We start from the raw sequence: 14,280 nt of genomic DNA, 5'->3' as shown, positions 1-14,280 counted from the left end.
CGTTTTTAACTAACGTACCTATAACGGTAAATACCGCCGTTATAGTAGTAACGATTATATTACTAGTAATTACCTTACTTTTATTAATTTTAACGCTTAGGGCCCTTAATATAATAAAAATAAGAAGAATAAAAGTAAAAGCTATAATAAAGGCCGCTATAATAGAAAGGAGGTTTATAGTGCCGAAATTATACCTATTACTACCCCCGCCGTTCCTGCTATAGCCCCCGCCGCTACTACTATTAATAGCAAATACTATAATAAACTGGAAAATATTTAACCTTTATATTTAATTACATATAAAGGCCCTTCTAATTATTATTATAGAGATAAATTTTAGGTTCTTCGGAATTAAAAGGTTTAAAGGAGGTTAGAATATAATTATTAAATAGTTCTACTTCCCTAAATTTAATATTCTTATTATTTTACATTATAACTAAATTATATAAAGATTATTATATTTCCTTTATTAATACTAACTATTCTATATTTATTTTTATCGATTATTCTTTTATTATTAAATATAACCTTCCCTATTTCCGCCTCTACTATATAAAGAAGTTTATCTTCGCCAATAGAATTATTAAAAGCATTATTTTTAAAAGAGTAATAATTAAATTCTATATTAAGTACTATAATAAGATAATTACCTTCTTAATTTACAATATTTCAAAAAAATACCCGGTTATTTTAAATTTCTTATAAATATAATACTATAAACCCGAAATCAACTACGACTAATATAGAATATATTTTATTAATTTTATTTATAAGGGCCGCTACTTACCTATCGATTTTACTAAAGACTAATTAGCAGCCCCGAAAATTCTTATTAACCGAATTTCAATTACAACTATCCGTAATAGGACCGCTCTTACTCCTTTACTAACTTTAACTCCTCGACTAACCCCGAGGAATAAAGCCGCTACCCCTACTAAAGTAGCTATAATACTATTAGAACTAATATTAATTAATAAAATTATTAACCTTAATTAAATAATACTAGTACTATTAAACCCTATATTAAGAATTTTCGAAGCCGGTTATTAATCTACCTCTACCTCTATTAAAATACTAATAATTAATAAAGCCGGGTCTAAAATCGGTATTATAGGTACGGCCGTATTTCTTATTAAAATTAAAAGTCCAATACCCTACGAACCTTATATCCGCCTTAATAGTTAACGCGTCTCCGCGGGTATAAAACGCCCCTAAGCCTACTATTATTATAACTCCAACGATGCTTCTCCTATTAAATCTAACAATATTAAAAAGTTTAACGTAGCTACTTTCAACTTTATCTACGAATTTTAGTAATTATAACCGTATATTATAAACTATATTAAAATCAAAAAGTTAGCGGCTATAGTAGAAGTCTAGGATATAAATTTAATTAAAAAAATAATTATTAGTATAATAGAGGGTAACGGATAGTAGTTTAAAGAAAGTCTTCCCCTATTCCTCTATAATTTTATTAATAACCTAACTAATACTTACTCTTCCAGGGAATTTAAAAAGGCTATAGTCCTTACTAAAATAATTTACTTTATTAGAAACCTTAACGAAGATACCTTATTCTATAAGGAAATAATCCGCTATATATACTTAATTAAAATTTCTAATAAAAATATAAAGAAATTTCTTAATAAGGCTAATTATCTAATTAAAATAAAGGACGAAATTCTCGCTATTTTAAAAGAATTAGAGGGATAATAATATATTAATAAAGTAGTAGCCTTCCTCCTATTATTAATTAAAGAAATCCCGCCCAACTATTCGTACAATTATAAAATTAAATTCCAACCGGGAATAACCCCCCCCAATACGCGCCCGTACTATATATCCCCGATCGAAACCGTCGTTATTAAGAAGTAAATTAATAAGAATTTAAGAAAGAATTTTATTTATTTATTATAGTCTACGGCCGCATCTCCTATCCTTTTAATAAAGAAGCCCGGCGGTAGCGTCTATATTTATATTAATTATTATAGTATTAATAATATAATGTTAAAAATGTATTACCCGCTTTTACTAATTAAGGAGACCCTTAATACTATTTACTACGTAAAGATTTTTATTAAGTTCGATATAATTATTATATTTAATAGAATCTACGTAAAGGAAGGATATAAATAACTTACTATTTTTATTACCCGTTTCAATTTCTACGAATCTATTATTTACCCGTTTAACCTCTAAAAGGCCCTAGGAACCTTCTAAAATTATATTAATAACGTCCTATATAATATTTTTAATATATATACAATAGCGTATTTCAATAACGTCTTAATTTATTTAAATAATAAAGAAAATTACGAAAATTACGTTAGGGAAGTCCTATAATAGATAATTCGAGTTGGACTATAAATCGATATTAATAAATACGAATTCTATATTATAAGGATAAAATATTTTAGTTTAATTATTACCCTAGGAGGACTCGAAATAGATTCTAATAAGGTATCCGCTATTATAATTTAGGAGGTTCTAAAAATTAAGAGGGTACTATAGTATTTTTTAAGTTTTACTAATTTCTACCGATAATTTATTAAATATTTCTCGATTATCGCCGGTCTATTATACGAATTAATAAAAAAATCGGTAGAATAATAATAGACCAACCGCTATTAAAAGTCTTTTAAAACTTTTAAAAAGGCTTTTAATAGTAGCCTAGTACTTTAAATTTATAATTAATTAAAATAGACTATTATTAAAACGGATACTTCGAATTAGGCTTATAGTAGCACTCTATCCTAATATAATAAGGAGGGTATTTTATACTTAATCGCCTACTTCAATTAATAATATTCTTCGGCTAAATATAATTATAATATTTATAATAAAGAATTATTAATTATTATTAAAGCCCTTAAAGAGTAGCGCCCCGAATTAGAAAGAGCCTAAGAGCCTTTTAAAATTCTAATCGATTATAGGAATTTAAAAACTTTTATAATTAATAAACAATTTATTCCCTATTATATATATTAATTTTATTTTCTCTTTTATTTTAATTTTACTATTAAATATCACCCCGGATTATTATAAGTATATTCTAACGTACTAAATAGAAAGTCGGAGGATTTACTTAAAAATAAAGCCGATAAATAATTATTAATTAAAAATAAGGTTTTATTTAATTATAATATTTTTATTAATAGAATTTTCGTTTTAGAGGATAGAGGTAAAAAGGTCCCCGTCGGTACCGAATATATTTATAAGTTAGAAATTCTAAACGAAAGGTCAATAGATGATTTAGTAATAGAAGGTTATAAAAAATTAATTATTTTATAAAATATTATCGCCTATTTATCCGACCCTAACCGCCGAATATAATTTAAAGAAGTTAAAGATTATATAAAGAGGGTCCTATTTGTTAAATGCCGAGCGATTTAAGGACGGGCGTATTTTTATAGTATTATCCTTGTTAATTTTATTAATATAAAACTTTATTTTTTATTCCTCTGTTATATTTATAATTCGCCGTCGGCCGGATACCCGGGCTGTAAAAAGACCTATTCATTATTATTGCAATCCTTCTTTTAATTAGGAATATATACTACTATTAAATTGTACTATAAGGCGTATCTAGTATACACTAAGTCCAAGCTATTACGATACGCCCCCTACAATTTTTTAAAATTACTAATAATACTATTCGTACTATAGAAGGATATTTCTATTAATTATATTACTTTACTAATTCTATATTTATACTACGGGCAAGAATTTAAATACATTGTAGTCATTATTGACCGCCTAACTAAAATAAAGTACTATATCCCTACTATCGGCCTAATAATAGAAGAATTAATAGAGCATTTTATTAAAAAGGTTTATAATATTTATAATCTACCGGATTTTATTATCTCCAACTATAACACCTAATTTATTTCGTAGTTTTAGAGAACTTTATTATTATAATTAGAAATTACCCTTAAACCCTCCTCTACTTTCTACTCCGCTACTAATAATTAAATTAAATATATTAATATAGAAATAGAAAAATATTTATATTTTTATATTAATTAGACTCAGGATAATTAAATAGATTAATTACCAATTATAGAATTCGTTAGCAATAATTTAATATTTAAAATTATTAATATCTCCCCCTTCTTTACTAACTACGGATTTTACCCCCATATAAGCATTAAACTAGTAAAATTATACCCGCTAGAAATATTAATAGTACAATAAATAGAGTATTTTAAAATTAATAAACTAACCGACCGTTTTAGGAAAATTTTAAACTTTATTATTAATTAAGCCCGTTAAATATAATAATATTACGAAAATAATACGAACGTTCAATAGTCAGACGCCCTAAAATATAAAATAAAAAATAAAGTCCTTTTTAATATTAAGAATTTTAATACTAACTACCCCTACGTTAAATTTACGCTTCTCTTTAAGGGCCCTTTCGAAATCCTTAAAATAAATAATTATTAGGTAATATTCAAATTTCTAATTAATATAAAATATAGTCTAACGTTTTATATTAATAAAATTAAATTATAGAATAAAAATGGTCTCCTAGGATAAATAAATTCGGAAGAATAGGACGTTCGCATTAATTATAGCCGAACTATAAGGAGGACCGACAATAGGGAGGATTCTATCGAATATAAATTTAAAAAAATAAATAGATATTAAAAAAATAATAAGGGCCGTTGGGAATACCTTATAATTTAAATACCCCTATATATATTATTATAGTAACTATATATTAATATATTTATAACCCCCAATATAATACGGGCCTTCTACGATAGATACCCGGAAGTACTATACTTACCGGCTTAGGTAGCGGCGGAAAAAAAGCGGAAGGAAAAGAAAAAGGAAATAGAGCAGAAGGTTCTAATTCTACGGCGGAAATTACAACGATAATTATTAGTAATAGTAAGGATTTTTTAAGAGCGGACCGCTTATTTAATAAGGATTTCTATTATTTTATATAATATTAGTTAACTATATAGTTTCTTTTAATTTAAGGAAGTATTATAGGGTTAGTCTATATACTTTATACCTAGTACTAGCGTACAATAGCTTTTAAAATTACCGTATATTATTATTATTACCGGTAAGCCGATTATTGCCGGTAGTTAATTAGTTAGAACGCTGCCTGCCGCGGGTCTGTTAGACCCGCCGGCGGTTGCCTTTATAAGGCTAGCCTTCTAGGCACTCGGCTGCACTTCTCTTCCTTTCTCCTTCGTACAATTACACATAATCACATCTACCACCTACCCTTTGCCCGTAATAACTCCGCTTTATAATTCTCTAGTTACGGCGTGTGGGCTGGAGACCTTGCAAGCTGTCGTCCTCCTAATACAGGCGGTTCGGTATCTCTATTATTGTTATCCTCCCACCAATGCGTAACAAACGCGTTCGACATCTTCGCGCTAGAATTCGACGAAATACTAGTTGTTATATACGGTTAAACCTACACAAGTGTTTATTAGCAGTCAAAGAATACCAGTTGATTATTTGAATTGATTTCACGTACGCGTTATAAAGGAATCGCGGCGGCAAGAGTGTGTTGGTACTATAAACAAACACTTGGTAAGGTGGAATCTTTAGCTGTAATTGTAGCTTATTGCGGCTAATTGGGGCTTGAATTATAGCTAATTATAGCTCTATCTTATCTAAGTAGGCTGGGGCCGTACACGGACCCCAGTTTAGCGCTTTGCACAGACCTACAGCCCCAATAAGGCATACAGCCCGCGGATTGTACGGGCTGTACAGCCCCGGTAGCTAAACTATACAGCCCGCGGAGTTCCACTCAATAGATAATGGGCGATCATGACAGGGTGGGGGAAGGTCACGCACACTGTAAGTTACCCCGCGTATCAAAGTTAACTCCGGGGACCGGCTAATGCTAAGTTTCTGAGCTTCCATTGTTTCAATGTTTTATGTTTTTGTAGTATCCCTTAGTTCCTGCGTCGAGGTTGGTTTAAGCTAGAGACAGAACAGTCGTCGATGTAGGTAGACACTATCCTTAATCCAAATCCAAATCAGGACAATCCTTCGGATCAGCATAAAAGACACCCCCGACTTTCTCGATAGCCCTACACCGTTCCTCCATATTATACGCATTGTGTATGATACCTACACCTCTCCCGCGAGCATCACCCTTCGTCGTCTTCAGTATCCAAACTCCTCCCGTCGCCGGCCACCCGGTCGTGACGAAGGGATCGTCTCCTCTCCAGATGTCCCCCCCTATCAACATCATGTCATAATCGTACCTGGCCTTCCACCAGATTGCGCCTAGTTGTCGTACTGATCCCACCGGTTCGTCAGTTATTACCCGGCTGAAAAGAAAGAGTAATAAAGGGAACGGATAAGGAAAACATACGCTTGTAACACCACGCATCCTCATCGGCCTCCTCTTCAGCAGGGTCAGAAAATGACTTTCGTGGCGTAGGGTGGAAACGGTCCAGGCCCAGGAAGTCAAGCTCCACGCCCAGGACGCCTTCTAGCACGTAGACGCCGCCTTTCTTCGACGGGTAGCCGAACAGCGTCGCGCCGGGACCGAGACCGAAGTCGACTCTGAAGCGTTCGACAGGCTCATGGGGACAACCCCTGGATCCAGTACCTGCACTTATTGCTTCTCTACTCGGAGGATGCGATGCAGAACCCGTAAAGACGTTATACATCATAAAGTTAGTGCCATAGGCGAGCAGGAGAATTCCGGCAAGTGAGTAGAGGCATGTAGATAAGATCGCCATTGAGTTCATCACGGCTCATGGTTCTGCATTTGCTGAGGAAGGGCTGAATTGAGGAGGCATGTAAATAGTTCAAGCTTGGAGGGGGCGAAGAGGCCTCGAATTGAAATTAAGCGAGCCATGTCTGCATACTTGCATACCTTATCTATAGACCTAATCGAACGAGACGAGGTGGTAGACCCAGAACTACATCTATCACAGTAGCGTAGCATTATATCCCGATAAATACCACAGGGTTACCATTCTCGTCCCTACCTTCCTCTCTGGCTCAATAAACCGAGGCTTCCGTCTGCACAGCACGATAGTCAGGGTCTTTCCTGTCGCAATTGTAACCGCCTACGGACCGCGGCCCACGGACCGTCGCCGTCTTCCGACACTAACTTCTCTCCCCCTCAACCGCCCTCAACAACGCAACTCTCTCGCCATCGTCGACTCCTTGAGTGTGCTTGAGTCTAACCCATTTCGACCCTCTCCCATATGGTGAGTTGCCGCCGTTCCCGGTTTGCGTGCTGTATCTAACTACAACGTAACATAGAAGCCAGGCCCGCTATATAAATGCTTTAAGGCTCTACAAACCCCGGAAGGGTGGACTTGATGTTGACGCAGATGTACTCGTCGCTCTACTCCCTGATAGTTTCAAATCCGATAGTCGTAACATTCCTGGTGCAACGCCGATGCGCCCTTGTATTTTCCTCCTTAGTCAGGAAGTGACTTCCGTGTGCCGTTGTGTTCAACGATGGGATTGCTACCTGGTTCGAGGACTCGGACGTGAGTCGGCCATCAAGTCTGTGACAGCCCTCCTTTTAGGTGCAATTCTTGACGCTAACTGACCAGACTACCTATTGACGACGATGTGCCATTACAGCAGCGGAGATGGAGTTTTCCGCGCCAGATAGCGTCGCCATGGACGGGGCCGCATCCTCCTTGGTGTCACTTGCGGTCAACAGTGCGTGGGCGGCACGCTTGATCGGGCACATCTTCTTGACCACGGGGTTGTTCATTGGTAGCAAGACGGCCGAGTAGGACGACAGGGGCGGAGTATAAAGGTCACGGTGTTGTCGGCCGACTGAGCGATGTTGGAAATATTATTATTCGTGAAGAGATAGCCAGCAGCGGGCCCTAACAACAAGCTTCTACGATGAGGGTAGTACGGCTGCTCACGACCCTGGCTCTTGGCCTCTCTAGCAGCGGTCTAGCGTCGGCCAGAAGCGTCTTCGCACATTTTATGGCAGGTCTACCACTTATCAGTCTTTGAGAGTACATGAGAGCAAGAACTGACCCCTACAAGGTCGACAATGCTTCCAACTACACCTTGGGTGACTTGACAACAGATATACAGCTCGCCCAACAGGCTCACATTGATGCATTTGCCCTCAATGTGGCTTATAGGGATAACCTGGACTCCATCCTACCCTTGGCCTTTCAAGCAGCTGCCAACCGGGGCTTCAAGCTCTTCTTCTCCTTCGATTACGCTGGTCATGGGGCATGGCCCAAGGACAGTGTCGGTACAATGCTCACAAAGTACAGAACACTCCCAGCATACTTCATATATAAGGGCAAGTACTTTGTCTCCACGTTCGAGAGCCCGGACTCCGCCGACGACTGGATCGATCTGAAATCCCAGTACAATGTCTTTTTCATGCCTGACTGGTCTTCACTGGGAGCCAAAGAGGCCTTACTGAGGGGAGGCGGTGTTGCCGATGGCCTGTTCAATTGGGCTGCTTGGCCCTGGGGTCCCCAGGACATGGACACATATACCGATGCCTCATACCTTCAGTATTTAAACGGGAAGCCATACATGATGCCTGTATCACCGTGGTTCTTCACCAATCTTCCTGGTTACAACAAGAACTGGCTATAGAGAGGAGACAGTCTATGGTATGATCGCTGGGTACAGGCGGCGTTCAACAAGACGACCCCCGGCATCATCGATAGCACAGAATTCGTCGAGATAATCTCTTGTAAGAACCCCCTGGTGGCTGACCTCTCTGCCTCACATTGGCGCGATCTGACGTTGTATAGGGAATGATTATGGCGAGTCACACTACATCGGTCCCCTTTACGACAAGGCGATGGAGGCTTTCACCATTGGCCAAGCTCCTAGCAACTTCGCGAAGGACATGCCGCATGACGGGTGGCGAATGTTCCTGCCTTATGTTATTGACCTTTTCAAGACCGGGACTGCCACCATTACCCAGGAAGGTCTGACGGCTTGGTAAGTCTGCGTCGACATGCCAACTCTATGCTGGGCACCGGAGGTGACGTTGAGAGCCTAGTGCTAAAGAGAAATTGACACCAGGTACCGCTTATCGCCGGGTGCAGCCTGTGTTTCCACCGGCACCTCGGGCAATACTGCCAGCCAGCTTCAGATCGAGTTCTCGCCCGCTGAGATTGTCCAGGACAGGATTTTCTTCTCTGCCCTGCTCACCTCCGAAGCCTCGATCTCGGTCACTGTGGGTGGCGTACCTCAATCGGGAGGTGGTTGGTATGCTCTGATCTCTATCTTGCTCCGCAGATGCCTGATGGCTGCCACTGAGTTTATGCTAACCCAACTATATCAAGGACGTGGAAACCTGACGATAGGGTTGGCGTCTATCACGGCAGCGTTCCGTTCAGCGGCACTGGCAATGTCGTTGTCACACTGGTTCGGAATGGAGCTCAGATTGCCCAAATCAATGGACGGGCAATCGGGGGCGGATGCCCTGCCAGTCTCTACAATGCTTGGGTCGGCTCTGCTCCTGTGGCTGGTAGCGTGTCCAGGAGCCCGACACTCCCCCTCTCACAGCAGACATGCGTCAGCGGCATAGGCGTGAATAACTTTGGTGGGCTCTGCGGTTATGCCTGTCAGTTTGTAAGTCTCAAGCTAACTCTTCAACCGCCACGTCCGCCTGGTCCATGTTCTAATTTCTACTATGATAGGGCTACTGTCCTATCTCGGCCTGTACATGCCGGCAGATGGGCAAACCCATCACAGCACCCAAGGAAACAGGTATCCAGGGATACCCAATTACTGGAGAGGATGCAAGTTACTCTGGCCTCTGCTCATGGGTCTGCAATCATGGTTATTGCCCTTCCTCCGCATGCGGGACTACCAAGGTTCCGCTCACCATTCCAGATGTTTCGGACTTCGCTCCCCCGGCTTGCAGGCAGGGTACTGGACAGGGTGGACTATTGGGTCTATGTCAGTACAGCTGTAACTTCGGTGAGTCTGCTCGATCCCGTACCTAGCGCGACTGTTTGTCTTCGCTTTCGTGGTTGCGGTGTGGCCGGTTGCTAACAGAAGTCTCAACAGGATACTGCCCAAGAAATGCGTGCACTTGCACTGCACAGGGCGCTTTGATCAGCTCACCGCCAGCGGATCAGAGACTCACGGCCACGGGGATTGCCGGACTAGAGGACCAAGGTCTCTGCCAATTTGCCTGCAACACAGGTTATTGTCCAGACGTTTGTGTCTCATCGCCTCAACCAAAAGCGCTTGAAGATGATTTCACCGCCGCACTGAAGCTGAACGGCATCAACGTGGCTGATTTCGCAAACTACAATCTGAGCGACCTTTCCACACGTCTCATCGGCTGGGACGAATGTACAGCTGCTAAGGGGAGGCCTTGGCAAACTGTATACTCGGGCTGGCAGCAGTCTTGGAAGATTATGAATCTTATATACTCGCTGGCCTCAAAGGGGATAAACTTCAACGAGGCATCCGCTGTCGAGTATCTCGGAGCACCAGGATCTACCCTCTCACGGCGGCAGGACTTCAAGGACATCTTCCTCAATCTGGCTACAATCCAGCCCGGCTACATCTTCGACCCCTTTGCCTGGAAAATCGCTGTGCGGTGCGATGACTGGGCGCTGCAATGCACATGCAAGCTAGGGTCGTCGAAAATGCAGGCCTACACAGTGAACTTCGACCCGAAATTACAAAAGGGCGAGCATCAACTTCTGCGATGCATACTTTGCCTCAGATACCCTCGACCAGGCAATGGAGAACGCCAACAAGGGTTATCCCTTGTCCTATTGGGCCGACCTGACGAGATACGAGCCGAACCAAGGGGCCACTTGGTTTCACGAGCTACTGCACATCGACTGGGTATCACTCTCTGGCGACTACGGCGACAACGAAAGGGTCGTGGACCTAAAGCTATCTTTTCCGCACAAGCCAAGCCCCTTGATCTACGATGCCTATTCGCCCTACTTGTGCAAGGCGCTGGCGCGGCTGAGGCAAAACGCCGCGGACTGGACAATCCGCAACGCCGACAGCTTGACTCTCTACGCCCTGGCCAATTACGTGCAGAACAAGATGGAAAACCTCTACCCACACTTACCGCTGGCACCGCTCCCACCAGATAGTGCGTTTGAACCATTCGTGGACTCAGACCTGTTCAGCATAACTACAGACGGCACGGTGACGCTGGCCTCCAACACCACGCTGCTCGACGAGGTGGCCTGGGACGGCAGCGGGGTCTGTGCCGCCATCGACGACGGCGACAGCAGCAACACCGACCCGAGCGCCTTCCTCACAATAAGCGGCGGCGGCTTCGCTCTCCAGTCAGACTATCCTGCAGACTACCTCTCCAGCCTGTCGTCCTGGCACGGACTGACGCCCACGACGACCAAGAGCGCCCCGACGCCGACCGCAACTTGGCGGATGGCCATATACAGCGAGAAAGACTGCTCTGGCGACTACTACTCGCTGGATGGCCACAACATCGAGTCCCTGGACATGCCGTGCCTGGCTCTCCGTGGCGGGAGTCTCCCACAGACGTCGGACGACGGGGCGACCTGCCGCTGGTTCACCAAGGGCGGCGGTGCCTGGGACTCGTGCGAAAAGAGCACCCTGACGCATCCCCTGTCGTGGATCGTCTTCGGCGGCACCTGCACCGCCTACGACACGAGTAACACGTGCAGCCACAGCGCTTTGAGCCAGGCCTACACGCCGTATGAGGGCTGCCATAACTACGATGCCTCGGCGTTCGATATCAAGAACTGGGTGTCCCTGAGGTGCGGCGCCTTTGGGGCCAAGAAGTTCGCCAATGGCACGACGGTGGGCAACGGTACGGCGGCAGGCGGCAACGCCACGGTGGCTTGGTCCAGTCGCCCCGTGTCTCTTCCCAGTATCTCGACGCTGCGAACCTCGTACGTCTCTTCGGTTGAGGCTCCGCGTCCGACGGCGATGGTTTATACTTGACAATAACTGGGCGGTCTATCTTGGATGCCGAGTATGAGATCATACACCCAAGGCTTTGATATGGGCTTATGGCTGGGCATCACGATATGGATGTGCGTCTGCCTGTATGTGAACCATTAGACATGAATACAAGAGCCCATACATGACAAGTGCCAGGAAACGCGGAACTTCCACAAGTCACAGGTCACACCAGGTAAGAGAGCAAGTGGACGACTGGTAGAGGCTGCCTCACAGTAGTTGGGTAAAACCCTAGTACCGAATCCATGATACTCATTCCTATAACCAGTGCAGATAATCTACCATTTTCACGCTCCTTCCCAGTAGGAAGAGCCACCGTGAAGGGCAGTCGTCTTGGTATCCCGAACTCTCACTGGTCCTTCCAGGTTATGTTCTGATCCGCAAGCCCTCCAAGTCTCTCATTACAGCCCCAGACAAATCATCCAGGCCCCTATCCGCCAGACCAGATTGATATCAACCCTCCCCTCTTCCCTCTCCACAGTACTTACAGCCAGCCAACCCCAGCCAGATCAATCAACCAGACTCTAATCCCTGAACCGCGCACTCTCCCTCTCAGCCTCAAGCCTCCTTATCCTCTCCTCCTCCTCATCGCCCCCATGTCCAATAGCAACGACCTCCCCCCTCCGTCCCTTCCGACGGGTACTGCTCCTCCTCTCCCCCGCTCCCACTTCCTGGCTCTCACCATCATTCCCCCGTCCCCTCTTCTTGGCTAACTATTCTTTTAAAATATAGTATAAAAATTACTTATTTAATAAACTTTAGAGACCGGCTATTTACCCCTTAGATTTTAGTAGTATATTTTATCGAAATTAAATATTCGAATATTGATAAGAAATTTTAATTAATAATTAATTTTATAGCGCCTAAATCTACGTAAATTTCGGTTTCTTCTACCTTAGGCGAAGCTTTAACTATAATACAAAAATAAATATAATTTGAAAGAGGCCCCTTAAATATTTCTTTATCCTTATAAACCGGTACCTTAATTATTAATAGTCCGTCGGCGGGAAATACTAATTTCTGAAGAAATAAATACCTATACCCTATTTTAGTATTAGTGTAAGTATTAACGTAATTAAATAAAATATTTCGGGAAGGGAATACCTCCAGGCAATATATATATATTCTATACGAAGGGGCAATTACAAAGGGCGTACATAATTACTTATATATTAAATACAATTTTATATAACGGTATTTTACCTTTATTAAAAGGAATTTCTTATAATAATAGGTATACTTCAATTTACTACTAAAATTAGAATTAACTATATCCGCCGTATAGAAAATACTGGTACTATTAGTAGAATTGGAATTTCTTAATAAAAGCAAAATATCGCTAATATAAGTAATTTAGTTATCCTTCAAATTCTAGTTAATTTCTTTATTACTTGTATTATTAATATAATAAAATCTATCCCTACAATTATTATAGCAATTGCGGTCGTTATATTAGTTACAATTATTACGTCGGTTGCAATTATTATAACGATTACAATTATTACGGCAGTTACGGTTGTCCTAACGGTCGTAATTATTGCGTCGATTATAGTTATTACGGCGATTATTATATTAAAATCCTTAATTAGTACAATTATCTTAATTTTATCCGTATTAATTAGTAGGAATAATCACCTTAACCTTTATAACGATACTAATAATCTTTTAATAAATATATAAGTATTATTTACGGGTAACTACTAGTAAGACTACTTTAGTACTTTCAATTTCTACTAAATATTCGGCGAATATACCCTTCTTACTAAGGGGGTTAAAGTATTATTTAATTTTAAAGTCTATACTAATCTAAATCTAAATTATGATACTATACTAATTTTCACTAGTACAATAAGAAATACCTATTGTACAAATATAATAGAATTTACGCTAACTGAATTAAAATAAAGTATTTTTATTATAGGTAATATCCTTAAATTTAACGCGATTTTTAATAAACTTTCTAATTATTAAGACGCCCATGCATTCAGAGCTCGAGCGTTGTCGTGGGCCGAAAGGTGACATGGAAGATCCGTACCAAAGGTCGTGGTCTATGGGCCTACCCAACGCTGCAAGTGAGGAAGGCGCGGCGTATTTGTCTATAATGGGCTAGAATGTAAAAAAAATGGTCACTCTGTGATCTGTGCGTTCTGTCTTGGCAGTCCTAAAAGGGAAAATTTGGCGCTAAGTAGGATACGGTTTGAATAGTAGAGTGAAAAAGCTACTTTTTCCTTTGCAATGGAGATTGCTCCGCGACTGTCGCGTACATCGAAATGCATATAGTATTAGAATGACGAGAAAGAAAAGGCGGTTATTTTGGTACCGGTTGCATTGTGGTGCACGCGATGGTTGTTGAGA

The 14,280-nt window shown here is 41.0% G+C and overlaps 2 protein-coding genes across 2 annotated transcripts; one reads left to right on the top strand and one right to left on the bottom strand.

The window, feature by feature from the left end:
- Window positions 1-5,822: 5,822 nt before the first annotated feature.
- B0T23DRAFT_380916 (uncharacterized protein) lies at window positions 5,823-6,813 on the bottom strand. The gene has a single exon (XM_062837232.1). It carries the CDS (start codon window positions 6,732-6,734, stop codon window positions 6,294-6,296), a length of 441 nt encoding a protein of 146 aa, XP_062693421.1. The 5' UTR covers window positions 6,735-6,813; the 3' UTR covers window positions 5,823-6,293.
- A 1,170-nt stretch (window positions 6,814-7,983) lies between these two features.
- On the top strand, window positions 7,984-9,950 carry B0T23DRAFT_404946 (glycosyl hydrolase family 71-domain-containing protein; the record flags this gene model as incomplete). The annotated part of the gene is made up of 6 exons (XM_062838951.1): window positions 7,984-8,529; window positions 8,584-8,683; window positions 8,745-8,937; window positions 9,022-9,207; window positions 9,327-9,573; window positions 9,678-9,950. The coding sequence occupies 6 exons, from the start codon at window positions 7,984-7,986 to the stop codon at window positions 9,948-9,950; spliced, it is 1,545 nt and encodes a 514-aa protein (XP_062693420.1).
- Window positions 9,951-14,280: the final 4,330 nt, after the last annotated feature.

The sequence above is a fragment of the Neurospora hispaniola genome, assembly GCF_033458365.1.
Source record: "Neurospora hispaniola strain FGSC 10403 chromosome Unknown B0T23scaffold_4, whole genome shotgun sequence".
NCBI lineage: Eukaryota > Fungi > Ascomycota > Sordariomycetes > Sordariales > Sordariaceae > Neurospora > Neurospora hispaniola.
This window is presented reverse-complemented; position numbering and strand designations above follow the sequence as displayed.